Source organism: Talpa europaea (genome assembly GCF_964194135.1).
Source record: "Talpa europaea genome assembly, chromosome: 16".
In the NCBI taxonomy this organism is placed as follows: Eukaryota; Metazoa; Chordata; class Mammalia; order Eulipotyphla; family Talpidae; genus Talpa; species Talpa europaea.
The window spans coordinates 6,846,111-6,873,445 of NC_140084.1; the positions used below are offsets into that span (position 1 = coordinate 6,846,111).

Sequence of the window (27,335 nt, forward strand, 5' to 3'; positions counted from 1 at the left end):
AATGGGGTGGGCTCCTCTGCAGTCTGAGGTAACCACGGAACAGCACATGTGTTTTCTGTGAAGGGGACCTTGCAGCGAGAAGTGGGCTTCCCTGCCTGGGAAAGACCTCACCAAGCCAGGGTGGCTGTCTCATCTGGGATTTGTGTTTTCTGTCTTGCACCCTTGGGCAGTGATCTCTGTGGAGAGATGTTTTCTCGCAGCCTCCATTCTTCTCCCCGCACCTTTTAGCTATTATTCAGTGACCTCTGAACTCACACCCCCAGGTCTGAAGTGGGTAAGGTTACCCCAGGTCAGGCCAGGTGTCACCTTTTTTTTTTTTTTTTTTTTTTTTCAAATCAGACCTTAAGGAGCCATCTTCCCCCACTCTTACTGGGTCTTCCCTCACCTGCCAGGGAAACCCTGTGGCAGTGTTGAGGGAGCGAATGCTGAGTCCCAGCAGGACAGAGAGGGGTTCTAAGGCCTGCAACAGAAGATGCTTCACGTAAGATCAGTACTTCTTGGCCCGCTAGGTGGGAAGAAGAGCAGTAGTTCTGCCCTTGCTGGTGGTTTACCGAACTGGATGAAGATATGGGGAGAATGCTTAGCTGTTCCTTAGAAGCCTGGTCCCTCACTGGGCATTAGAACTTTCTCTGAATTTGTCTTGACTCTACCTTCAGCATCCATATGTGGTCCATGATACTGGTCCAGCTCTCGGCTCCCTGCACGGTCTGTCTTTGGAGAGGGCTGCTTTCCATTCCCTGGCACCTCTCCATGTTCCTCGGGAGAACAGACCTCAGCAAAGGTCAACCCTGCTGGAGGGGGTCGCGGAAAAGAGGGGGTCGTTGAAGAAACAGCTTCTGCAGTACCAACACTTCCCTCCCTGTCTTGCTGGTCTTACAGGTCTCAACGAGGCCGGGTGACGCTCCAGAATGGGAGACAAGCCAATTTGGGAGCAGATTGGATCCAGCTTCATTCAGCATTACTACCAGTTATTTGATAATGACAGAACTCAGCTAGGCGCAATTTACGTAAGTTGCCATGGCTGGGGCTGGAACGGGACCCCAGCATGAATAGACATGTTGGATCAGCGTGTCCAGTTCACAAGTTCCGACAGCCCACACTGAATTTGTGTGTACCCTTCCATCTGAGCTTCTGTCTGTGAGACAGGGGTATTGAGCCTGACCTGGTCTGTATGTTCCCTTAGCAACTTGGAGTGGGGGTCCTGGTGCTCTGAGCATGGTATTCTGGGCTGGCCATTCCATGGTTGTGGCAGTACCTCTGTTCCAGACTTGGCAGCTGCAGGCTAGGGCTCATGGTGCCCTCTGGAGGCAACAGCTGTGAGTGTCATCACTGCAAGTTTGATGGAGGCCCATGTCAACTTAAATTTGGTGGGGGGGGGGGGGGGTGGGGCTCAAAACCTATAAATGCTCATGGAAAACAGGTGGTATTAGACTAGAGAAAGTGTGTGTCCTTTGAGAAACCCTTCTGTACAGACAGTGTTTGCTATTTTTATGGTGTTCATATAAAAAAAAGAGCTACTTATATATGACTCTGTCATACAAATGTGGCAGGGTCACATAGAAATGTGATTGATCCAGCCATACCTACCTGGGACAGCCCAGGATGAGAATGATGGGCGTCATCCAGGATAGCCTCAGAGCCTGACTGGGCTGTGGGCAAACTCTTCTATGTCTCCTACCCAAAAAGTTAGGGTTCATTCAGAAATTTTGGATAAAAGAGGGATCTTACCAGTGGAAAGCCAAACCCAGCATGGGTATTTTATTGTCATCAGCATGGAGGTTTTTTTTTTTTTTAATTGAACTGATCTGACTCTGAGAGCCTGGTACTTCTTAACATCAATCAGAGCAGGCCTGAGTCAGAAGAGAGTTAGCAAGATCCTAAAAGAACACTTTGTATATGTCATTTCATATAATCCTCAACACACATCCCCTTTGAAGATCAGGAAACTGAGACTCAGAAAAATAAGTAACTTGCCTAATGTCACAGCTGGTAAGTACCAGAGCACTTTTGAATTCTGCTCCTAAAGACTGGGCAGGGAAGATCTGGGGGCAAGGAGACAAAGCAAAGCTAGTGGGTTTCATGTTGATAGTAGGGAGAGTCCCAGACTAGGCCTTGGGAGGCCTTGTCAACTTCCATTCCTCTCTGACCCCCCTTGGGTGCCCCCATGGGAAAGGATTTGAATTCAGCCTAGGCTGTACAGATGGTGCTAAACATAGGATGTTTCTAGTTCTTTTTTTTTTTTTTTAAAGGATTTGTTTATTTATTCATACAAGAACTGGAGTACAGGCTAGAAACGCAGGAGGGTAAGAGAATTCACCAGAGACAGCGGGGAGCAGAACAGGCAGACAGGCTGAAAACACTGCTGAGGGGAGCAGCGGGCGAGACAGAAGAGTTCTACTACGCCATATGGGTACCTCCCTGGCTGGCCAGGAATTGAACTGCACTGCAGAGGCTGCAGACAGCTTCACAGCGCTGCCCTCAACCTGCTGTGCCACTGGGGAGGCCCTCCAGTTCATTTCTGACAGCTTCTCTTAAACTCACACTGACCGAACCACGCAGCAGCATGGCTTTGGGCTGGGTCTAAAAACTGGGAAATGAACTTACTTGCTAAGTTTATATATTGCTAGATAGTCTTTCAGAGCCTGGGCTTTGGGATGATGGGGTGTAATAAAAGACGTTAATAGTGTAATCTTTGGATGCTACCCTTAATTTCCTACTTTATGGGCAGGGAAACTGAGGCATGGACTTAGTTCCAAGGAAGACCCTTTTCAGGGTTTTTTTCCAAGTCCTCACAGATAATGTTTGAACTGTGAGGCCTTAACCCTGGGTTTCGTGGTTTTCAGATTGACGCATCATGCCTTACGTGGGAAGGACAACAATTCCAGGGGAAAGCTGCCATTGTGGAGAAGTTGTCTGTAAGTAAGGGCCAGGGCGGGCTGGAGGCAGCTCCTTTCCTGCCCGCTGACCGTGACCCATTGCCGTCTTTCTTTTACAGAGCCTTCCGTTCCAGAAAATCCAGCACAGTATCACAGCACAGGACCATCAGCCCACGCCAGATAGTTGCATCATCAGCATGGTTGTGGGCCAGCTCAAGGTAGTGCTGCTGGGGAGGAGTGGGCTGGCAGAGGAGAAGCCCCTGCCTTCCCTGTGATGTGACTTACTGATGTGTCAGGGGAAAGCTAGACAAAGTGACTGTCTAGATCTGTGTAATTCAATACAGTAGGCACTAGCTACCTGTGATTCTTAAATTACGTTAACTAAAATGAAATAAAATTAAAATGTAGTTCTTTCTGTTGCACTAGCTCTATTTCCAGAGCCCGTAGTCACTTGTGGCTGCCTACTGCGCAGTGCAGACATAGAACTTTTATTTTACTGCAGAAAGTTCTGTTAGAGAGCACTGATCTAGCACCTTTTGGAAAAGGGAAGAGATACAGGAGCAGGATGGGACTATGTGCAAGCCTTAGCCGTGGACCTTAGCACTGCCTTCCATGCAGGTGGACTTTCTGTAGGCAGCTGACCTTAGACACAACTGGGTGCCCCATAGCATGCCCCTTCTCGAGTGCACACTGCCTTTCAAGCTGACTCTGGCTCCTCTGCCCACTGAGCAGAGCACCTGGAACTCCTACTTCTCTTTCTTTCTCAAGCCTCTTCATCCCTAAGGCAGGTCTCAGAATAACAGACCCACGCATCTACTCTGTAGGCTAGCTGGGGCAGGGCTTCTTGAGTCTAATATGAGGGCAGAGGGACCTGTTTTCTGGCCAGGACTTCCCTGTCATTCTCCTGCCTACCCAAGATGCCCTGCCCAGAGCCTGTGCTCAAATAGATCCTTGGGAATGAGAAGGTCTCTTCAGGAAACTCAGTGTCCATCTTTGCAGATGGGGGTCATTAAGCAGTGTCCCTTCCTACCTGGTTTCAGGTTCTTCCTGAAAGAAGTTGGTGTGTCTGTCCAACTCGGAGCCCCCAAAAGACGATTGCCTCCATGTTGATGATAATTCTCAGAAAAACCAATGATGTTAAAGACAGTGCTGATTAGCTGGGCTCCTACCTCAACTAGGCTTCATCCTGGTCTTCAGTTTGGCTGGAGGTTTCTTGCCTTTCTTTTTTCATTGTAAATGTTATGTATTACATGACAGGAAATAGGGCACATGGGGTGAGGCTTGCTTCCCTCCCTCCCCTCCGTGGAGCTGTGATCACAGTATAATCTCAGTTTTGAGCCTTTTCTCACACACTTGACCAGAGTCAGTATTAATAGCTCTCCTGATTGGGCTAACTGGCATTGACATTGAGATTGTTTAGTTTTTAGATACTGTAAGTTATGTAGTAAGCATTGCAGAAGAACTTTTTTGATTTGATCACCTGTGCCTAGATACATGCGTTGAGAGGCTGGCATGTTCTCTGTTTGTTGCTGCAGCCAACAGGTGAATTGTTCTGCAGTTTATGTACACTACCACTAGGTCCCTGTGTGCCCGGAACAGTGTTTCACACATTCTATCAGTTCACTTTCACAAGTACCCCTTGGCTATCCTGGGATTTGAGTCCTGGCGGTAGGCCCTGATCCCAAAGTTAGCATTCTTTGCCCTGTTTCCCTATCATTCAACTCCCTTCTTATTTCTTGGCCCCTTTACTGAATCATTTTCTCTTTTCTCACAGGCCGATGAAGACCCCATCATGGGGTTCCACCAGATGTTCCTATTAAAGAACATCAACGATGCCTGGGTTTGCACCAATGACATGTTCAGGCTTGCCCTGCACAACTTCGGCTGACCTCCTCCCCGCCAGGCACTCACGCTGTTTCCTCCTCCCTCCGATTCCTGATACTATTCACACTCCTCCAGATGCTCCAAATATCATACACAAATGAGCAGACCACGGTGGGAGTGGGCGCATGCGCTGCTGCCCCCGAGGTGTTGTGCATGATGTTTGGACACTAGACTAGTTGCATCTGACAGGAGAAGTTTGTGTTGTACCAGCGCATGCCTTGGAAAGACTTAAGTAATGCAAAGGTTGTCTCTCTCTCTCTTTTTTTTTTAATCTACTGACAAGTTCTAGTAACCCAAAGACGTGAAGGAGAAAGCAGCTGCCTCAACGCCCAGATATTGATTTGTTCAGATGTTTCAATGCCTCATGATACAATAAAACCACAAAAATTTTCTTAACAGTTTAAATTGTTTTAATTAGTTTAATAGATGGCTGGGCATCAATAACTACCCTGCCCCATTGGCTCTCTTCATGCCTCACCCTCCCCAACGCAGCAATACTTGTTGTAGGGAGAAAACTGCTGAAGCAGCACTCCCAGGTAGCTTCTCTCCAAAGCCCTGTAAGGCATAATATTCTCCTTCCCAGCCCATCTGCTCTTGGGAAATTAAGCTGCAGAGAGGGAGAGCTCGGGTCTGCCTGAAGCTTCCCTTGCATTGAGACCTCTGCAGTCAGTTCTGACACACCTGTGACCTCCGCACTGAGTAGGATCAGGGCTCTAGAAGCAGGAGAGATGACGCTGCATCCCATTGAAGATCAGGCCTTGACAAAAATGGTCAATCAGGTTTAGGCCCTCTGGACTGAGGACTCAAAACCAAGGATAAGCAGAAGTTTGAGGGAGAGGGACCTGCTCTATCCCCAGAAGGGCCAAGGTCACATTCAGGGTGCCCCACAAACCCCAAGCGAAGCAGTAGATAGTTCAGATCCTGTACTACCTGTTTTGGATTATCCAAGCATTGCCTAAAGGCAAATGCCCAAAACCGCCTCAGTGCCCACAGAACCCGGCAATGTTGGGTTGGAGTATAGATTCAGAATTATGAAAGAAGGTAGTCTGCATCTGAGGGAATTTCAGCTCCAATTTTTACCCCTCAGATCTGTGCAGGGCACATCTAAGTCTCTTCCTTGTTTCTTGCCTCACCACACACATACCTTCACACTGTCGCCAAATCCAGAAGTCTTAACTGTTGGGGTGGATTCTGTTCCTCAGTTTTTAGGACAGAAGCCTTGCCCAATGCAAACCTGGTCCTTCAGCCCTGAGACCTCTGGTGGCAAGATAGCAACCTAGGTTTCTGCAAACTAGAACCCCAAACCGAGGACTTGGGCATCATGAGATCCTGTTAGGGGGTTTAGGACTGATGACAACACCGTTAAGCCTGATCTAGAAGCAGATAGCATCACATGCACCCTCACTGCAAGTGGAGTCCAAGAACTTCCTCAGACCCCCACAGGTTGCCTGACTACATTGAACACAGACTGAATGTGCTGTTTGAGAGGACAGCATACTCAGGAGACTTCAGTGGGACTGATTTCTAGACTGCTGTATACTTTGGGGGGTGGGGGAGAGGTAGGTGCCTGCTGCCTCTTAAACCACCCTGTATAAAATCTGCAATACAGCTTCTTCCATGTACCTGTGCCTGAAATGTCTGCAATAAAGAACTGTTTGTAAACTGGTGTCTATCTTCTTGTCTGACAGTGCTAGGTTGGGCAAAGGGATGCTGGGGAACATTAGTCAACAATGACTGTGGTGGGATCACCTCTGACTTTGCAATTACTGGGACTTATTTCTTGTGGGTCCCCTCAGGCCTGAGGTTACACCAACCCATTTCCAAAGGTAAACGGAGGCTGTCAGCTCAGCGCGGGCACACACGTGTGTGTCTGTGTGTCTCGTGTCTGCAGCCTGGGTGGACGAATTGACATGTCTATTCTGGGAGTGGCTGTGGACCGGATGGATATCCTGAAGGCTTGTAAGGTTTTGAGCAACCCACTACGAGCACTTTGTTCCATCTCCGCACTGATAAACCCCGAGATCCGCCTGACACGTGCGGAGCCGCCCCGGGGGAGAGGGAAACCAGCGGCCCCCAACCCGGAACCTTTCTTCTCAGCCTCCTGCAGGTTCCGGGAGCCGCTGCTCCGCGGGCCGGAAGTGGAGGCGGTTGGTGGGGTTGCCGGGGCTCAGGGACACGGCGCGGGCGGCGGTTTGCGGGCCGTGGGTGGACCGAGTGTAGGGCCGGCGTCCGGCTGTCCGGCCTTGGCGCGGCTCTGTTGGTGTAGCCCGTGTGCGGCGGCGGCGAAGCGGACCCGGCGCCGACTGGGCGCCTGCGGCTGGGCCCATGGCCTCCTCCTGCTCGAGCATCGACATCGAGGACGCCACGCAGCACCTGCGGGACATCCTCAAGCTAGACCGGCCCGCGGGGGGTGAGCTGGGACAGCCGGGGTAGGAGCTCGGTGAGCGGGCAGAAGGGCGTCGCGGGGCCCGCGGCACCCGCAGGGCCCCCAGGACCGGCTCTTCGTCCCCGCGGCTGCTCAGGGCGGACGAGGGTGGGAGCGGTATATCCCTGAGCATGCTCCCAGAAGGGCGAACGCCCCCGGTGCAAACCCTCCTTATCCTGATCCGGACCCTTCTGCCTCGTCCTTCAGGGGTCTCGGCTGAAGGTGAGGTCCCGTATTGGACTCTGCAGGGGCCCTCTGGTGTACTAGCACCAAGGTCTCCAATGGTCCTGAGACAGACCCGCTTTCCCTACCCTTTTGCTTTAGTTCAGAAGCCTAGTGTGGGCTAACTCTGCCCAGTTCTGGGTCTAGCTCTAAGCCCAGTACTGAGGATCGTGGGGACCCCTCCTGCCCTTCCCTCCAGATCACAGTCTCAGGCCAGCTGTTCTAAACTGATTTTCAGGAAGATGACTAGCCCCAATTCTGTGTCCTCTTTGGGATTACGGCAAATCACAGACTGCAGGGCCCTAATTGGTTTAGACTACAAACTTCTGCAAACCCTACTTTATTTCTTTTCACTTAAACTTTACTTGAGCTTTCAGTGATACCTCAAAGCTCCTACTGCCCCCAGGAGCCCCAGAACACAAAGGGCTCACAAGGTTTTAATGTAATGCTATTGTCTTTGAAAGAGAAGAGGGTTCCAGTACCCTGATGGGTTAGGGCCAATGGAGGGGGAGCTGGAGAGTGCCTGAGAGCACGTGTGAGAGGAGAGACAATGGTTAGGTTTTATAATACAAACAAGGGCTTGGATGCCTGAAAAGGCTTTCTGTCATGAGGAAATAGGCCTTTAAAGGTCTCAGAAGTTTCCTGGCAGGTTTAGGGACCTCTGGGAAGCTGTAATGGTTGAAAGGCTGATGGTGTGAGTGTGCATTGGCCAGAGTTGCATATCGGTGTTTCCTCAGACCCTGTTCTTAAACCTATTGGGAGGCCCAAGTTGGCTACTTCTGGAAGCATGCCTTGGCGATCTGCAGTCTGAAACCATGGACCCTTTGCTCCAAGCAGAGCCTGGAGCATGTACTTTCTATTTATTTATTTATTTATAGAAGACTGGGGTACAAGCCAGAGGTGTGGGGGATGAGAGGATTCACCAGAAACAGAGTGGGGAGCAAAACAGGTAGATTTACTGAAATATACTGTCAAGGGGACTAGCAGTAAGACAGGAGAGGTCTGCTGTGCCATATGTGGGTCAGCTCCCTTGCTGGGCATCAAACTCAGGCTGTAGTACTGATGGCGCTGAGACTTAACCCCTTCACCACCAGTGAGGCCTGAGTATGTACTTTATTTATGCATGGTCTTGCTTTGGGCCTCTCATACTTATCAGCTATTGTGCAGACTAGACACCTCAAAGGTTGGCAGAGCCCAGCGTGACCCATCTTGTGCAGCGTGTTATGACCACATGGTAGCCTCCCAAAGGAATAGTGGTCAACTTACCCCTGAGCAGCTATGGTGGCTCTCTTGTAAGTGAAGTATCCTGGAGGCTTTCCTTAAGAGTCCTTATATATTGATGGGCACTTGATCCACCTGTTTGCCAAGAATCCTCTCAATAGTCAGATCCCAGACCGCTTTGTGATTAGAAGTCTGCCATGTTCCTGAATGGAGCTCTAGACTCCTTGCCAGCTGGGAGTTTTGAGCTTCTCTCTGAGCCTGTGAAGGTCCTGGAACCTCAGCCAACAGCAAACAACTGAAATTCTGGCCTCACTCTGCACCCTCAATAAATGTCCCCCCTTTTTCCAGCTCCTTCATTTCCCTTCCTGCTCAATTTACCTACTCAAGTTGACTTACTCTGAGCCATTTCTTTGTGGGGTAGACTCCTACCTTCTTACACCTGCATCTTAGCAGTGTCTCTTCATGCCTTAAATCATTTCTTCTCTAGCCTCTGCTGCTACCTTGGTCTAGGCCCTGGTGTCTCTTGCCCAGATTCTCAACTATCCTGTGTGCTGCTTTAAAACAGTCAACCCCCTGGGTTGAGCTGACCATGTCCATCTTTCCTTTTAAAACTTTTATGAGACTCATTGCCAGAAGAGGAATTTAAGCACCCATCCTCCTACCCAAGACCGCTGCAGCCTTGTTTCTTTTTTGTCCCTCTCATGTTCATGAGTGCTGTCTACCATTGACTTATAATAGCCTCCTTGAGGAAGTCTGTCTTGACCCTTCCCATGCCCTGTCTCAAGTGAATGGAGCCCTCTATGCTGTCTTGAGCTTCAGATTGTCCTTGATGGTTTGTCACCTCCCCTTGCCCCAGGTAGAAGAGCCTTGTGCTCATCCTTGGCTCTGATATACGCTGGGTCACCGTCGCTGTTTATGAAACAAGAGGTAAACAAATGGCCCTCCTCCCCACAGACCTGCCTCACTCAGTTGAGTGTTCTTAGCTCCTCATGGCACTTGAATGAAGCTCTGCCAGAGGAGAGGCCAGTGGACAGGTGGGATAACCTCCTCAGGGTGTCTCTCTCTATGCCCAGGCCCCAGTGCAGAGAGCCAGCGGCCATCTAACACCTACAATGGGGACCTCAATGGGCTGCTGGTCCCAGACCCTCTCTGCTCAGGTGATGGTACCTCAACAAACAAGCCTGGTCTCCGCGCCATGCCACCTATTAACCTGCAGGAGAAGCAGGTCATGTGAGTGCCTGGAGGGATAACAGTGGTGGTGATGCACTCTTTGGGGTGTCAGCTAGCTGAAGACATGAGTTGGGGAGAAAATGGGGCCAGAAACCTAAGATGAGGGGCAAGGACTTGGCCTGGATCTGACGTTTGGGCACCTAGTCGAGCATAGACGTAGGTTCCTTCCCAAAGAGGGAGGGTGAGTAAGGGGAGTTGTGGGTCTAGGGACCTCTAGGCCAAGCAAAATTTGGCATTGAGGGCTTACCACCTTCACCAGGGTAGTCATATGCTCTCCCCTTCCCAATCCTTCCCACTGAGACTTTGGGTGAACAAGAGTCAAACTTGTGCACCCCCCACCCAGCTGCCTCTCAGGAGATGACAGTTCCACGTGCATTGGAATTATGGCCAAGGAGGTGGAGATTGTGGCCAGTAGTGACTCTAGCATCTCAAGCAAGGCACGGGGGAGCAATAAGGTAAGCACCAGGATATTGTGGCATGTATGGCGGGGGCGGGGGAGCATACTCACCTTCTTCCCCCCATGCCCCGTCCCATGCTGCCAGTTCCTATGGGATTTACCTTGCTATATAGTAGGGTATCCCAGCTTCAGGAAGTCAGGGTTGGCTGTCAAGTTTCTGTGGGAATCTGGGCTCACATGTGACGTGGCCATTCCCAGGGATGCTGGGGATCACCTACACTCTAGGAAAGCTGCTGGGCCCTCAGTTTCTACACTTCTTCTCACCTTTGGTTCTCAGGTGAAAATCCAGCCTGTTGCCAAGTATGACTGGGAGCAGAAATATTACTATGGCAACCTGATTGCTGTGTCCAACTCCTTCTTGGCCTATGCTATTCGGGGTAAGTAGGAGCAATGGGAAAGAGAGAGATGTTCTGCTAGAAACCCCAGAAATGTAGACCCACTGTCAGGGAACTCAGCCTACTCAGACCTTAGGAGTATAATGTACAACTTGTCTATGCTACCCTCCCCTTTGCTGAGTGGGAAAACAGAACTTAAAATTCAGGATGGTGGTGAGGCGGGCATGGCTTCTCTGCTGCTGCCTGGGCCTGGGTTCTCCCTGATGACTTTCCATTCTTACGATTCCAGCCGCCAACAATGGCTCAGCGATGGTGCGGGTGATCAGTGTCAGCACGTCAGAGCGGACCCTGCTCAAGGGCTTCACAGGCAGCGTGGCTGATCTGGCCTTTGCACACCTCAACTCCCCACAGCTGGCCTGCCTAGATGAGGCGGGCAACCTGTTCGTGTGGCGCTTGGCTCTGGTTAATAGCAAAATTCAGTATCCTTTCCTTAGGGTTGGAGGGGGACTGAAGAAAAGTGGGTGGACCTGGACTACCAGACACACCTCATCATCCACCTGTCTAGCCCTTAACACCCTGCTCAGAGAAGAGATCTTGGTTCATATCCGGCAGCCAGAGGGCACTCCGCTGAACCACTTCCGCAGGATCATCTGGTGCCCCTTCATCCCTGAGGAGAGCGAGGACTGCTGTGAGGAGAGCAGCCCAACCGTGGCCCTGTTGCATGAAGATCGGGTGAGGGGCCATGCATCAGGGAAGAGGAGAGGACAGAGTAGCCATGGTGTGAGCACAGGCTAAATGTGGGCCCACCTATACCCTCCAGGCTGAAGTGTGGGACCTGGACATGCTCCGCTCCAACTATAGCACCTGGCCTGTGGACGTCAGCCAGATCAAACAGGGCTTCATCGTGGTGAAAGGCCACAGCACGGTAAGCCTGTGACTGACTGCTTCCCCGGCCTCTTCCTATGTCCCTCATCTGTTCTCCATACCCACAGCTGCCCAGGCAGCTTACTGGCACTCCACCCATGGGGACAAAGTGACCCACGCCTATGAAGCTCATCCCTACTGTGGCTGCACCCGTGGGTGTGGTCTTCTCTCTGGCTCCTCATTCATCCTGTCTTTTCCACTCACCACTGGATCTACTGTGGGTCCACCCCACTCACTAGCATTCTCATTTGGGAAGGTCTTGCTTCCACCCAAAGGCGGCAAAGCAAGGCTCTTTGGGTTCTTCCCAGTGCCTAAGTGAAGGGGCCCTCTCCCCTGATGGGACTGTCCTGGCTACCGCAAGCCATGATGGCTTTGTCAAGTTCTGGCAGATCTACATTGAGGGGCAGGATGAGCCGAGGTAAGAAAGGGCCTGAGGGATTAGAACCCCCCCAGGTAAAGGAGCAGGTCACTCAACTTAGGCCCCTCATCTGCCTGCCCGCAGGTGTCTGCATGAGTGGAAGCCTCATGACGGGCGGCCTCTCTCCTGCCTCCTGTTCTGTGACAACCACAAGAAACAGGACCCTGAGTGAGTGAGTGGGCAGGCAAGTAGGTGGTAGACTGGACCTTGGGCCCCCAACAGGGGGGCCCAGCCAGCCACTCAGTGCCTGGTTCCTTTGCAGGGTCCCTTTTTGGAGGTTCCTCATTACAGGCGCTGACCAGAATCGGGAGCTGAAAATGTGGTGCACCGTGTCCTGGACCTGCCTGCAGACCATTCGGTAAGCAGGACTGAGGGGCTCAGCAGGGGCGACAGTGTTGGGAATGAGAGTTCTTCCCGTCCTCTCTGTCTCATTCTTCTTTCCTGGCGACCCCCAGCTTCTCCCCAGATATATTCAGCCCAGTGAATGTGCCCCCCAGCCTCAAGGTTTGCCTGGACCTCTCAGCAGAGTACCTGATCCTCAGCGACGTACAACGAAAGGTAGCTGCCTTGGGGGCTCCCTGAGCAAAGCTGGTATCCTCGGGAAGGGCGGGGTCGTGTGATCCACCCACAGCCCTCATGTCCTCTGAATTGAGCTGTGAATGCACTGCCGTGCAGGTCCTCTACGTGATGGAGCTGCTGCAGAACCAGGAGGAGGGCCGTGCTTGCTTCAGCTCCATCTCAGAGTTCCTGCTCACTCACCCTGTGCTGAGCTTCGGTATTCAGGTCGTAAGTCGCTGCCGGCTGCGTCACACTGAGGTGTTGCCTGCTGAGGAGGAGACTGACAGCCTCGGGGCTGGTGAGCTGCTCTGGTCTGGGATGTGCATTGGTGTGTAGGGGAAGGCCAAGGCCAGAGAGATGGGGACTCAGTCATCCGCACTGTTCTTGCAGATGGGGCCCACGGAGCCAGTGCCATGGAGTCTGCAGCTGGGGTGCTCATCAAGCTCTTCTGTGTGCACACCAAGTGAGTCTGGGAGAGGACCCTGCCCCTCCCCACTCTTCTAACTCTGGTCCCCCTTTTTTTAATTTATTTTAAATTTATTTTTTAAAGATTTATTTATTCATGCATACAAGAGCTGGGGTATAGGCCAGAGATGCGGGGGGTGAGAGGATCTGCCAGAGACAGAGAGGGGAACAGAACAGGCAGACTGACTGAAATACACTGCTGAGAGGAGGAGCAGGGAGACAGGAGAGGTCTGCTTTGCCATGTGGGTTCCTCTCTGGCTGGCTGGGATCGAACTCATACTGCAGAGGTTGTGGATTGCCTCATAGTGCGGTGCTTAACCCCTTGGGCCACCAGGGAGGCCCACCCCGTTTTTTTATAGATGTATTTTATTTATTTATGCATACAAGAACTGGGGTGTAGGAGCCTCCCCGGTGGCGCAGTGGGTTGAGCACCACGCTGTGAAGCTGTCCACAGCCTCTGCAGTGCGGGTTCGATTTCTGGCTGCCAGGGAGATTCCCACATGGCGCTGCAGACCTCTCTTGCCTCACCTGCTGCTCCCCTCAGCAGTGTATTTCAGTCACTCTGCCTATTCTGTTCCCACTCTGCCTCTGGTGAATTCTCTCATCCTCCCACACCTCTGGTCTGTACCTCAGTTCTTGTATAAATCTTAAAAAAAAAAAAGGACTGGGGTGTAGGCTGGAGGCCCGTGCCACCATGGAGGCCCAAATTCTGGCCCCTTTGAGTGCTTCCATCCTCCGCTTTCTCTTCCTGCAGGGCATTGCAAGATGTGCAGATCCGCTTCCAGCCACAACTCAACCCTGATGTGGTGGCCCCACTCCCCACCCACACTGCCCATGAGGACTTTGGTGAGTGAGGTGTGAGAAGGGAACAGGTTAGACTGATGGGGGTCCAACATCTGACTCAAGTGGCAGCTTTCCTCACAGCATTTGGAGAGTCTCGGCCTGAACTGGGCTCTGAGACCCTGGGGTCAGCCTCTCACGGCTCCCAGCCTGACCTCCGCCGTATTGTGGAGCTGCCTGCACCTGCCGACTTCCTTAGCTTGAGCAGTGAGACCAAGCCCAAGCTGATGACTCCTGACGCCTTCATGACACCTAGCACCTCACTCCAGCAGGTATGCTGGGGCAGGGACATGGGGTTCAGGGCGGGGCGACCTGGGATGCCTACCCATGAGCCACAGCCCTCATTCTCGGCTTCTTCCCAGATCGCTGCCTCCCCTAGTGGCAGCAGCAGCAGCAGTAGCAGTAGCAGCAGTAGCAGCAGCAGCAGCAGCTCTTCTCTTACTGCTGTCTCTGCCATGAGCAATACATCGGCTGTGGACCCTACCTTGCCCAGGTGAGACAAGGGTCACCGTTGGGGGCTGGTACCAGCTGATACCTGAATGCTGATACCTCAGCCTTCTTAACACAGGCCACCTGAGGAGTTGACCTTGAACCCCAAGCTGCAGCTGGATGGCAGTCTGACAATGAGCAGCAGCAGCAGCCTGCAGGCAAGCCCGCGCAGCCTTCTGCCTGGCCTGCTCTCGAGCCCTGCTGAAAAATTGACTCCCAAGGGATCTGGGCAGGTGCGTGTGGCAGGTGTGTGTGTGTGTGTGTGTGTGTGTGTGTGTGAAGTACGTGCTAACAGGTGGATGGCAGTGGGAAGGTTGCCCACAGTGTCCCCCCAAGGCATTCTGTTTGCTGGTGCTGCTCTGCCTCAGGTGAGCCTTGTATCCTCCTGTGTTCCCTAGAGAGCAGCTCCTCTGGCTGTCCATCCCCACTTCTGCTCCTCCTGGACCATGGCCGTTTTTCACCTGCATCCCCATCCCTCTGTTCCATCTCTTCTCATTACAAATACCAATGTTTGGTTTCTGTGCTACCCTCACCCCTACTTCACACCAGCTAAGTCTCCATCTTTGGCCCATCTCAGGTGTCTGCTGCTGCCTCTGCACTGTCCCTGGAGCTGCAGGAAGTGGAGTCTCTGGGGCTTCCGCAGGCTTCTCCCAGTCGTACCCGCTCCCCTGATGTTATTTCCTCGGCTTCCACTGCCCTCTCCCAGGACATCCCTGAGATCGCATCTGAGGCCCTGTCCCGAGGCTTTGGCTCCTCTTCTTCTGAGGGTCTTGAGCCAGACAGTATGGCCTCAGCTGCCTCAGCGCTACACCTGCTGTCCCCAAGACCCCGCCCAGGGCCTGAACTTGGTCCCCAGCTTGGGCTGGATGGAGGCTCTGGGGAAGGGGATCGGCACAGTACCCCTTCCCTCCTAGAGGTGGCCTTGACTCAGGAGGCCACAGCCCCTGACAGTCAGGTCTGGCCTACAGCACCAGACATTACCCGTGAGACCTGCAGCAGTCTGGCAGAGAGGTGAGAAGCTTGCGAGAGGGGAAGTGTGTTGATGGTAGGGATGTCAGATAATCGCCCACTGCTGAATTGGCCTGTTCCCCCAGCCCCAGAAATGGCCTCCAGGAAAAACACAAGAGCCTGGCTTTCCACCGACCGCCTTATCTGCTGCAGCAACATGACAGCCAGGATGCCAGTGCTGAGCAGAGGTGGGTGCCTCCTACTCCATGCCGCTCACGAGGGAGGGCCAGCAAGTGGATGGCGCTTATTTCAGTCCCTCCCCATCCAGTGACCACGATGATGAGGTGGCCAGCCTTGCCTCTGCTGCAGGGGGCTTTGGCAGCAAAGTGCCCACTCCCCGGCTACCTGCCAAGGACTGGAAGTCTAAGGGATCCCCTCGCACCTCACCCAAGATCAAGAGGAAGGGCAAGAAGGATGATGGGTAGGAGGGAGTCCTAGGGCCAGGGAGAAGGGTGGTTCCCCTGCTGCCTGCCTGGTGTGGTCTGAGGTGCTTCTTGACTATGGCAGGGATTCAGCTGTGGGATCCCGGCTCTTGGAGCACCAGGTAAGTGGACAAATACCTTTCTACTTCTAGGACTCCTCCCTGTGAGGGTGGGGACAGATCTGGGGCCTTTCCCTGGTTTGGTGTATCGGGATGGGTGGGTTAGGCATCATTGGATGGTGCTACTCACAGGTGGCAGAGCCCCCTGAGGACTGGCCAGCACTAATCTGGCAACAGCAGAGAGAGCTGGCAGAGCTGCGGCACAGCCAAGAAGAGCTGCTGCAGCGTCTGTGCACCCAGCTTGAGGGCCTGCAGAGCACCGTCACAGGCCATGTAGAACGTGCCCTAGAATCACGGCATGAGCAAGAGCGTATCCTTGTGGGTGGTGGCACAGCATGGCATAGGGGTGGGGGCAGTGGCTGCTGCAGCTTTCTTCACTGGGGAAGGGATATGGGATGTGCTCTAGGCCTGTTCCTTGACTGTAGTGCAGAGCGGCGGCTGGAGCGGGCACTGGCTGAGGGGCAGCAACGGGGTGGGCAGCTGCAGGAGCAGCTGACCCAGCAGCTGTCCCAGGCATTATCTTCAGCTGTGGCTGGACGCTTGGAGCGTAGCATACGGGATGAGATCAAGAAGACGGTGCCTCCCTGTGAGTTTTACGTGGAGACTTACGGTGGGCCATGTGGGAGGGGTCCCTACCCGACTGGCTTTCTCTCATGGCTCCACCTCTCCCTCCTCACCCTGCTCCAGCTGTCTCTAGGAGTCTGGAGCCTGTGGCAGGCCAACTGAGCAGTTCAGTGGCCACCAAACTCTCAGCTGTGGAGGGCAGCATGAAAGAAAATATCTCCAAGCTGCTCAAGTCCAAGGTGCTCAGGGCCCCGGATGAGGGCGGTTGGTGGACCCGATCAGGCCAGCTTGGGCTCAGGCTTTCAACTCCGCTCCTCTCTCTCTACCCAGAACTTGACAGATGCCATCGCCCGAGCAGCGGCGGACACATTACAGGGGCCAATGCAGGCTGCCTACCGTGAGGCCTTCCAGAGTGTGGTGCTGCCTGCCTTTGAGAAGAGCTGTCAGGCCATGTTCCAGCAGATCAATGATAGCTTCCGACTGGGCACACAGGAGTGTGAGTGAGGTTTTATGTCCCAGGTCGAGAGGGACTGTCTCTCTCCCCACCATCCCTCTCATGGCCCCTGTGTCACCTCACAGACTTGCAGCAGCTAGAGAACCACATGAAGAGCCGTAAGGCACGGGAGCAGGAGGCAAGGGAGCCAGTGTTGGCCCAGCTGCGGGGCCTGGTCAGCACACTGCAGGGTGCCACGGAACAGATGGCCGCCACTGTGTCCAGCAGTGTTCGGGCTGAGGTGCAACACCAGCTGCACGTGGCTGTGGGCAGGTGTGTGAGTTGGGCACTGGATAGGGTGTTGGGTTTGGAAAGGTCCATATTCGATTCCCTGTCTGCCTCATCTCTCTCTTTTCCCTTTGCAGCCTGCAGGAGTCAATTTTAGCACAGGTACAGCGCATTGTTAAGGGTGAGGTGAGTGTGGCACTCAAGGAGCAGCAGGCCGCCGTCACTTCTAGCATCATGCAGGCTATGCGCTCAGCTGCTGGCACACCTGTCCCAGCTGCCCACCTCGACTGCCAGGCTCAGCAAGCCCATATCCTACAGTTGCTGCAACAGGGCCACCTCAACCAGGCCTTCCAGCAGGTACGCCAGGCATTAGGTGCAGTTAGGGGTCAGGTGTCTCCTGACAAGGCCATACCATACATTCCACTCTACCCATCAGGTTCCAGACACTCTGGCCCCAGGGGACTGATCTTGGTTCTCCTTTGCCTCTAAGCCATTTCCCCTGCTTTTCCCTCTGCCTGGACCCTGAATCTCTTTCTTTCTACCTCAACCCAGCTTGCTTCTTCACCATCCCCCACAGGAAACCTCTTCTGAGTCAATAGAGTAACACAGCCTGACATTGCTGTCTCTGGACCCCTGAGCATCTCTGCTCTGGAGCCCTCAGTACCTACCTCTGTGGTCATCTCCCAGGCCCTGACAGCTGCGGATCTGAACCTGGTGCTGTATGTGTGTGAGACTGTGGACCCTGGCCAGGTTTTTGGGCAGCCACCTTGCCCACTCTCCCAGCCCGTGCTCCTTTCCCTCATCCAGCAGCTAGCCTCTGACCTTGGCACTCGAACTGACCTCAAGCTCAGGTGAGTGGGTACAGTCAGGGACCAGGAGACAGTCTGGGGTGAAGGTGGGAGAGCATTTCAAAACAGATACTCCTACCTGACCACCCCCTTCCTAATTTCTGCCCCAATCCCTTCTGCCCTCCCACCTTCCCTGTCTCAGGTGACCGCCCTCTGAGCCTCAGTGCCACCAGGGGGCGCTCCCATCTGCTGTCACCTACCTGTAACCCTTCCCTTTCCTTCACCTCCAGCTACTTGGAAGAAGCAGTGATGCACCTGGACCACAGTGACCCCATTACTCGGGACCACATGGGCTCCGTCATGGCCCAAGTACGCCAGAAACTCTTCCAGTTCATGCAGGCCGAGCCACACAATTCACTTGGCAAAGCAGCCCGGCGTCTCAGCCTCATGCTGCATGGCCTTGTGACCCCCAGCCTCCCGTAGCTAGCCTGCCTTGCCTAGGAGTGAGGTGGCACTGGAGGCCAGCAGACAGGCCTAGGCTGTGACGGGTCATGCCTGCCCCTTACCTGCTCAGGCTCCTACATCTGGAGTGCTGGGGCGGGGGGCAAGGTTGTGGTAGCCAGCTGGTTTAGGTTGGGCTCAGGGTGGGTATTGTGCCTTCTTGGGTTCTGCCATGCCTGGATCATGACCCTTACCCCCACACCTCCCAAGATCGTGACGCCACTTGAGTTGAATTTTCCATGTTCCTTTTTACCTCTGATTTGGATCTTTTTGTTTTTGAGAAACATTGAGAAATTCAATTAAATGCTTTTGGAATAAAATGGAGTATGTGTGTGCTTTTGGTGTGATAACTGCCCTCTGTTCCTTGCCGGTATTCTCCGTGTGTGGAATTCTGTCTAGGCTAACCCATCCCACGGGCCTGGACACCCACCCTCACTTGCACAATTGCTTCCCAGATAGTCCATCTTCATCACTGGGTTAAAGTCATCTCAATGCTCAAATTCCGGACTTCCAGTTCAGGACTTCAATCTTTAACGCTACCTAACAACGCCCATGGGAGAAGGGGGCGGGGCTACTGGGCTCACGAAAACCACGCCCTCCCTTCCTCCCATCCAATCACAGCCTCTCCTTTTGGGGGCTGGGCTGAGGGCTGCGCTCCAAGTCGCTTCCTGGCTTTGGCACTAGCCTCCCAGCCTGGGATGATGCGCTGCTGCTGCCGCTGTAGTCGCCACCGCTGGCGACCACCCCGCGCGCTGGGGCTGTTGCTGCCGCTGCTGCTGCCATTCGGTGAGTGCAGGGGTGTTGAGCCCAGCCGGAGCGGCACACCCTCTGGTCCTGCTGAGTGTGGGGTGTGTGGGGGGTGCGGCTTTGCTGGAAGCCAGTGTGGACAGGAGGTGCAAGTGTTCCGGGGAGGGGAGAAAGTGTGCCAGTGTCTTCAGGATGGAAAGTGAGGGGCATGAGCTGAGCTCTGGTTGTGGGAGAAAGACCCTAAAGTTCTGCAGCCCCCATTCTGGTACAGGAAGACGAAGTTCTGGTGGAACTCCCGCAGCTGCGGTGGAATCCGTGAGATTCTCTGTTAGGTTCTGGCATGGATCCGGCCAACCCCTCTATTCTGCCCTACCTATCTGAAAACACTTGTCTTTGGAACAAGGTGGGAGGGCCAGCAAAGCTTATCTGGGCTACAAAGAGACTAGATTGAGTAGAGGGAGAGGAAATCCCAGACGCTGGCCCCCTCACCTTCACCGTGGCCTGACTCCTCTTCCACCATCCACCATTTTCATCCACATCAGAGGCAGAGCAGATCCCTGGGATGTTATTCCCCATCCCCGAAGTATTTATCTGGGGGCCCCCATCAAAGCAAACCAACAGCAGGTGGTCCCTAGATATGCCCTTTAGTTCCCTGGAGTGCCCCTTTCACGCTGAGTCACGTCCCCAGAGCACACCTGGGTAAACAAGCCCCAGGGGCTTGGGGGATGGCGGCTCATCCTGTTAACTGTTCTCCACACCCACCACCAGTCCTTGCATCTCCCCTGGCAGCAGCCGCAACGGGCCCAGGCCGCTGTGACAACATATACCAGGGCTTTGCTGAGTGTCTCATCCGCTTGGGAAACGACATGGGCGGCGGAGGCGAGCTGGAGACTGTCTGCAGGTACGGACAGCTGAGGGCAGGTTGAGGGCAGCCTGACCCCCTGCCATCCTAAAGAACCGAACCCCTTCCTTTCCCATTCCAAGGCCTCTTTGCCCACTTAATTTCCCTAAACTCACACTTTTAACAGGTCTTGGAATGACTTCCATGCCTGCGCCTCACGAGTCTTGTTGGGCTGTCCAGAAGAGGCAGCCACCGTGTGGGAGTCACTACAGCAAGAAGCTCGCCGAGCCCCGCACCCTGATAATTTGCACGCTCTGTGTGGAGCCCCTGTACACGTTCGTGAACGTGGTGCAAGCCCGGAGACCAACCAGGAGACGCTTCGAGCAACGGCACCTGCAACTACCCCGGTCCCTGCACCCACGCTGCTGGCAGCTGCTCTGGCGCTTGCCTGCCTCCTGGGGCCTCTGGCCTAGCCACCCCAGGGGGCTAGCTAGCAGCTCCCCTGCCTGTAGCTTGCTCTGGCTCTGGTAGCTGCCTTTTGGGCTCTGCTGAGAGTGCTCAGCTTTCATTAAAAGTATTTATATTTGTACTAAGCTCATTCCTTTCTTCCGGCTGCAGGGGCTTGGCAGTGCCTAAGGTTTCCAGAGCTGATTCCCTGGACAGGATGGGCGGGTCCAAGGCCCTCACCTGGGACTCAGTCTTTCTCCTTCCAAACACTCATTCTCCAGGGGCTACACAGAGCTTTCCATTGCGTTCAGGTCCCAGTAGCTCTGGTGGGGACCTGAGATCTGCTGGAATGCACAGCCTTTCTTTGTTCTCCTGGGCTAAACTCCTGGTCCTGCTTGCCCCTCTAATCCTGGTCCCCAGGGGCTTTGTGAGGTTATGGACCCCCGCCCCAATCTCACTTCCTTCTCCCTTTGCTGAATTACTACCTTAGCCTTCAAGACACAGCTCTGACTAAGTCCTCTGTTCTCTCCTTCTCTGTGTTTCTATTTTTTTAAAAAATATTTATTTATTTATGCATACAAGAACTGGGGAACAGGCCAGAGGTGTGGAGGGTAAAAGGATTCACCAGAGACAGAGCGGGGAACAGAACAGGCAGACTGACTGAAATACACTGCTGAGGGAGCAGCGAGTGAGACAGGTGAGATCTGCTGCTCCATGTGGGTAACTCCCTGGCGGGCTGGGGATCAAACTTGTGCTGCAGAGGCTGTGGATAGCTTCACAGTGCTGTACCTAACCCCTTGCACCTCCAGGGAGGCCACTCTGAGTTTCTATTGAGGGGAGCCTATCCCTAAAAGATGGGAGCCCCTTTTAGAGGATATATTCAAGTACCTGAGGTGACTTAGAGCTGCAGAAACAGGGTCACATTGAAGGTTCCTTTTGTTCTCCAAACTTTGCTTTTTAAGAAGAGATGTGAAGACAAAATAATCCAAGAAGGTTTTCTGCAAGCATGGGATGAGTGTGTGAAGTGTGAGGAGACTCATCCTGGTGGAGAGAGAAAGCAGGAATATGCATGGGCAGAATTCTGAGGGAAGGGGGAAACCACAGAGAGGGTGAGACTCTTTTGATCCCTCCTCCACTACCTCCACCACCAGCATCCCATTCCCCACGACTTGTGCGGGCACTGCCCTGCCATGGCTTCCTTGTGACTTCTGCTATCATATCACTCCCTCCATTTTATTCTCCATTTTCTGAGTTGCAGAACGGTTCCTGAGATTAAGCTTCTTCTAATTGTCGACAAGGCTCTACATAAGCCAGCTCTGCCCACAGTTTATTTAGTTCACTCCTGCAACACAGAGGAGTGATTTACCTACCCAGCCCTTGGAGCCCAGGGAAGCTTCAGAGAAGGAGCACTCACATAGAGGGTGATAGGATGCAAGACTGAGCCTCCCTGGTGGTGCAGGGGGTTGAGCGCAGCACTGTGAAGCTGTCTGCAGCCTTTGTGGTGCGAGTTCAATCCCTGGCCAGCCGGCAGCAACCCACATGGCATGGCAGATCTCTCCTGTCACCCGCTGCTCCCCTCAGCAGTGTGTTTCTGTACAGCTGTCTGTTCTGCTCCCTCCTCTCTCTGGTGAATCTTCTCACCCCCTCTGCGACTCCGGCCTGTACCCTACTTCTAAAAAAAAAGAAAATAAGGATGCAAGATTTAAAAATGATGGGGAGGGGGTGGGCTGAGTTGGAGAGGGGCCCAGAGGAATCAGCCGGAAGGGAGAGGTGGGGGTGTTCAGAGTTACGCAGGCCAGCTTTACACTAAAGTCTGTGCTGGGTGAATCGGGTCTGATAGGACCCGTGTTTAGGCTCCAGGGTGAAAGGTACGTCCAGAGACCTCTGCCTACATGTGTACGAGCCCCTCTTCATCCCTGCTTTCCAAACATCCTCCCATTCCAGCTAGTTCAGATGCTACAAATAACTCCCTCTCTGCCCCGACTCTGTCTTTGCTCCCGTGCTTCACTCACCTGCAATTGTATCCTTGCTTCTCTCCCAAACAGTCATTACCCGTCTTTGCACATCACCTGAAAAAGAAATTAGGGACCCCCCTCTCAGATCTGTTCCTTGTTTTGACCACCAGAATTATCCAGAAGAAAAAGCAAGCCTTTTATTCCTCCGAGTCTTTGTGACATCTATTCTCTGTGCTCAGAATACCTTTCCCCATTTCCTTCTGGTGAACTCCTACTTCGCGTTCAACATCACCTCCTCCAGGAAATATTCCCTAACTCTGACTCCAAGCTGAATCAGAAGCCTCCTACAGGTTCACACACCTCCTAGGCTCTCTTCTGTCTCAGTACTAACAGTACCTACTGGTTGTTGTTTGAGTTTGGGTCAGAATTCCCCACCATAAACTATCCAAGGGTGCTCTTTGTGTGTCTGGTACCCATCGTAGGGCTGGGGAGAGAGGGCACTTGTAGGAGTGTGTGGAATGAGAGAATCAATCTTTTTTTTTTTTAAAGATTTATTTATTTATGCATACAAGAGCTGGGGCACAGAGATATAGGGGGCGGAGGTGTGAGAGGATCCACCAGAGGCAGAGCAGGGAACAGAACAGACAGATCGACTGAAATACACTGCTGAGGGGAGCAGCGGGGCGAGTCAGGAGAGGTCTGCTGCGCCATGTGATCATCTCCCTGGCTGGAGGATCAAACTGCAGAGGCTATGAATTGCTTAAAGGTGCGGTGTTTAACCCCTTGTGCCACCAGGGAAGCCAAAGAGAATCAGTCTTAAGTGCAGCATAGGAAGTCTTACAGTTAGCAAGAGCTTGGACGGAGAATCATCTCATTGTGGAGGAGTCATCTAGGGGTGGTCCCCTCAAACTGGGCGTACTAATGGGAGGGATAGGGCTGGGACCGTAGACCCCAAAAGTCTTTCTAGACCCACTCTTTCTGGGCAGCCAGGAGTAACTTGCCTCCAGAATCAGGGGCCTGGAGGCTCTAGCCAGCCATCAGGGGGATTACTACCCTCCTTCTGCGACCTACTTTCCCCTGGTTTTGCTCCCTAAGTCCCTGGAATTGAGTGACTTGGGGGTGGGGGTGGGGACAGAATCTGCTCTCTGACCAAGGGCTTAAAATCTTTGTGTTTTTTTTATCCCAGATCTGGAGGAGAGGGGTGGGCTGACAGCCAAACTAGAGCTGCCCAGGCCAGAGCATTCTGGTGATGGTGTTTCTCACATTTGCAGCTCTATGGATATGTAATAGCTTATTGTTCTGGGGTGAGCCTGTCCTGAACACAGTTCCCTCTGTGTCAGCATATCTCTATCTTGGGCCTCAAGTTCTTCAGCAGCATCTGCTCAGCATCTGCTCATAGCAATAAATATTTGTTGAATTAATTTGCTGTGTGTCTGTGAAATGGAGGCACAGTGTGTATTTTTAAGACTCATCAACTCTGGAGTCTGTATTACTTTTAAGCCTCACAATTCTGTGGGGTCAGGATTATGATCCACATTACACATGAGAAAAATGAAGCTGAGGGGAGGTGTTTCACCTAAGGTCACACAGCTGTGGAAATGTCAGAGCTGAGATGATCAGTTTTTTTTGGCCCCAGAATCCATGCCCTTAATCATCACACTACACTTTTGGAGCAATTTTAATAATTTTGCAAATGCTACTACATAAAGCAGGCAAAATGTTTTTTTTTTTTTAATAGAGGCATGTTTTATTTATTTGTTTGTTTGTTTTGTTTATACAAGCACTGGGTACATTCAGAAGCACGGGAGGGTGAGAGAATTCACCAGAGCCAGAGCGGGGAGCAGAGCAGGCAGACTGACCAAGTACACTGCTGAGGGGAGCAGCGGGCGGCAGGAGAGGTCTGCGCGCCATGTGGGACCCTCCTCCGGTGGTCGGGGAACAGCCGGGGATCGAACCGGCGCCGCAGAGTTCGCCGGCAGCTTCGCAACCCAGCGCTCAACCACTGCACCACCGGGGAGGCCCCAGGCAAAATGTTTTATTGGTGTCAATTCAGTTACAGGTTTAAAGTGTAACATTAATTTATCCAGTCAATTACAGACAGTCCCACGTATATAAAGTAAGTGCTCGGTAAAGATTTGCTGAAAAAATTAAGACTGAAATGAGGAAGATGGGTGAGGTTACAATCCTATTACCTGCAGCATCTATCCCCTCCTTCAGTTTGGGTTTACTGTAAAATGTGAGACAATTCTGATGCTACAGGTCAGATTATGTTTTACCAATTCTCTGTCAGTGGTAACTTTTCTAAAAATTCACTTCATTTGGAGCCCCTGTGTTATAGGACAGGGAGAGGGGCAGCCCAAACCCCGCAAACCTGCCTATTCTAAATGGGTTCTGCCATCCGCCGCATCAACACAAAACACATGGGACTTTAATGGGAAGGAACTTTAATAAAACTAGGAAACAATACAGGTAAGGCAAAGAGTCTAGTTTCTAAATGAAGCACCCAAAGTTACCCGTCCCCTCGTGGGTAAAACTCCATCCATATGGGATCGGCCCAGAACAAGGCCCCAAAGCCTGCTACAAGTCTAAAGCATCTTCCAGTGGGGACCCACAGAAAAGGGTCCAAACAACCGGACAAGCCCGGAAGGAAAAGAGCAAAATCAACATCAAGATAAAAGCTGCCATTGTCACCTCCCCACGGGTCTCACCCACATCTGTGTCACCCAGTCCACGACCAAAAGACAAGCACAGTTTCTTTACGTGTCTCTAGGCTCCATGTGCCTCCTCCAGGTCTCCTTCCTGCTCCATCCTGCTTCCTTCCTCAGTCTCTTCTTCAGCTTCTCCTCTTCCTACTCAGCTCCACCCTCCCTTGGGAGGGGCAGGGAACCTCCCCCTTTCCTGGGGACCACCCTGTTACACCTGGATATACTCAAATTCAACAACAATATTAAAAGCGAAACCCTGCTATTTCGAAGTTGGTCAAGGGCTGATTTCACCACTCCTCAAGTTAATCATTTGTAACTCCGCTGTGATGGAGGCCAAATTTAACACATCTGAACGCCTGGATTACTTGAACTGCATTAAAAAAAAAAAGGTGTTAGTAGAATTTCAATCAGTTCTTTCCGGAATTCTAGAGGCGCTAGCAGAGCCCTCTGTTGAAAGGCACTTCAGAGGCCTCCCCAGTGGCACCGTGGGTTGAGCTCAGCGCTGTGAAGCTGTCCACAGCCTCTGCCGCGTGGGTTCGATTCCCAGCCGGCCAGGGAGCTACCCACATGGCGCGGCAGACCTCTCCTGCCTCGCTCTCTGCTCCCCTCAGCAGTGTGTTTCAGTAGATCTGCCTGTTCTGCTCCCCACTCTGTCTCTGGTGAATCCTCTCACCTTCCCCCGCCTCTGGTCTGTACCCAGATAGTGTATAAATAAAAAATAAAAGAATCTTAAAAAAAAAAAAAAAAGGAGAAAGAAAGGCACTTCAGCCCCAAGCCCCCACGAAAGAACGCCCTCTTCCCTAAACAGAAACTTGAAACTTTCTCCCCACTTCCCGCGGGTCCCCCTTTCCCTAACACTGGTCCCGCCCAATCTTTGAGCGACGGGCAGACCCCCCCGCAGCTGCGAGCCGGACCCCGCCCCGAAGGCCTTGATTGGCAGCCCCCGCTCGGCGCGCCGCCAACCCCGGAGCCCGGCGCTCCCGAGGGTCCGCCCCCGCCCCGCCTCCTGGGCGGCCCGGGTTTGTTTTGGCGTCAAGCGCGCGCTGTGATGACGCCACGACGCTAACGCCTGAGGATGGCGGCGGCGGCGGCCGTGGCCGCGGCCCGGAGAGGGTCAGCACAGCCGCCGAGATGCCGAAGAGCCCGCCGCCCGCGCGAGGTGAGGCGGCTCGGCACGGGGCGACGGCCCGGTGGGCGGGAGGGGCTGACGAGCTGCGGCCGCGGTCGCTGCCGGGCGCACCGGGCCTGTCCCTGCCCAGCCCGCAGCTCTCGGCCCGTGCCCGACGCGCCGGGGCCTACGGGGCAGGGGAGCGGCCGGGCGACGGCTGCTCGGGATCCCCTGGACCGGAGGTTGCTCTCGCCTCGAAACGTGCCTCTCACGGAGCCGTTCATCTCGGGCGCGCGGGCCTGCTGGACGTGGTCAGCTGCCCAGTCTGCTGTTCCGACGGCCGGCATCGGCCCCGGTCCACTCACCCGGTTGTCTCCCGTCTGCGTGGTGTCGGGCGCCGACGCCTCACTCCTCTGAGACAGGACGCCAGGGGCTGGCGAGCCCGTGGGTTCCTTCCTTGCTCCGTCTGGGCAAAACCAGGCTAGAGTACAACCGGCTCACACGCTTATCGCTGGGCAGTCGTCCCCACGCTTGTCAGGGGAAGCTGACCCTCCCTCCACATTCAGCCCGCTTCAGGAAGTCGCTGAAGTGATAGTTCCCACCTGGAAAGCTGAATAAGTCATTCATTGTCTAAAAACTGGCTCCTCGGTGCCTACAGGATAAAGGACGAGGTTTTCTGAGCAAGGCGTTTAGGGATCTTCCTAATCTCCTAGAGGGCCTAACCCTGAAATCAACACCTGGGCACAGTGTCTTCTGTTTATAGTTTGTTGTTGGGGCTAATGAGCCTCCTTTTACCTCTGTGGTTTAATATCCTTGTGCTGTATATATGAAATGTTCTCATTTTATAATATTCTTCCTTCCCTTACCCTCCCGCCCCCAACTTCCACCGATATGGGAAATTCACATTTGCCCTTTAAAATCCATTTCAGATTTCATACTTAATTTCCTTGGAAAAACCTCTCTGACTTTCTTTACATGTAGCCATTGACTTTTTTTTTTTTAAGATTTATTTATACATACATACATACACACATACATACAAGCACTGGGTACAGTTAGAAGCAC

At 53.2% G+C, this 27,335-nt stretch overlaps 3 protein-coding genes across 5 annotated transcripts; all 3 read left to right on the top strand.

The window, feature by feature from the left end:
• Positions 1-908: 908 nt before the first annotated feature.
• On the top strand, positions 909-4,819 carry NUTF2 (nuclear transport factor 2; the record flags this gene model as incomplete). Its single annotated transcript, XM_084257097.1, has 4 exons — positions 909-1,007; positions 2,844-2,915; positions 2,996-3,094; positions 4,651-4,819. 4 exons carry the CDS (start codon positions 909-911, stop codon positions 4,762-4,764), a joined length of 384 nt encoding a protein of 127 aa, XP_084113223.1. The 3' UTR covers positions 4,765-4,819.
• Positions 4,820-7,085: 2,266 nt separating this feature from the next.
• EDC4 (enhancer of mRNA decapping 4) lies at positions 7,086-18,816 on the top strand (the record flags this gene model as incomplete). 3 transcript variants are annotated; one of them, XM_084257323.1, is made up of 29 exons in its annotated part: positions 7,086-7,170; positions 9,702-9,858; positions 10,202-10,313; positions 10,593-10,692; positions 10,940-11,129; positions 11,235-11,382; positions 11,471-11,575; positions 11,883-11,992; positions 12,077-12,160; positions 12,255-12,350; positions 12,448-12,550; positions 12,668-12,848; positions 12,941-13,013; positions 13,770-13,861; positions 13,928-14,127; positions 14,218-14,348; positions 14,424-14,577; positions 14,922-15,355; positions 15,439-15,540; positions 15,621-15,773; positions 15,860-15,896; positions 16,026-16,203; positions 16,324-16,479; positions 16,581-16,696; positions 16,788-16,953; positions 17,037-17,223; positions 17,316-17,535; positions 17,866-18,029; positions 18,257-18,816. In XM_084257323.1, 29 exons carry the CDS (start codon positions 7,086-7,088, stop codon positions 18,447-18,449), a joined length of 4,227 nt encoding a protein of 1,408 aa, XP_084113449.1. In that variant the 3' UTR covers positions 18,450-18,816. The 3 variants fall into 3 exon arrangements, with proteins under 3 accessions (XP_084113449.1, XP_084113450.1, XP_084113448.1); XM_084257324.1 differs by having other exon boundaries at positions 13,940-14,127; XM_084257322.1 differs by having other exon boundaries at positions 13,940-14,127; positions 16,026-16,479.
• A 352-nt stretch (positions 18,817-19,168) lies between these two features.
• NRN1L (neuritin 1 like) lies at positions 19,169-20,528 on the top strand (the record flags this gene model as incomplete). Its single annotated transcript, XM_084257446.1, has 3 exons — positions 19,169-19,253; positions 19,983-20,115; positions 20,243-20,528. 3 exons carry the CDS (start codon positions 19,169-19,171, stop codon positions 20,526-20,528), a joined length of 504 nt encoding a protein of 167 aa, XP_084113572.1.
• Between the last annotated feature and the right edge of the window lie 6,807 nt (positions 20,529-27,335).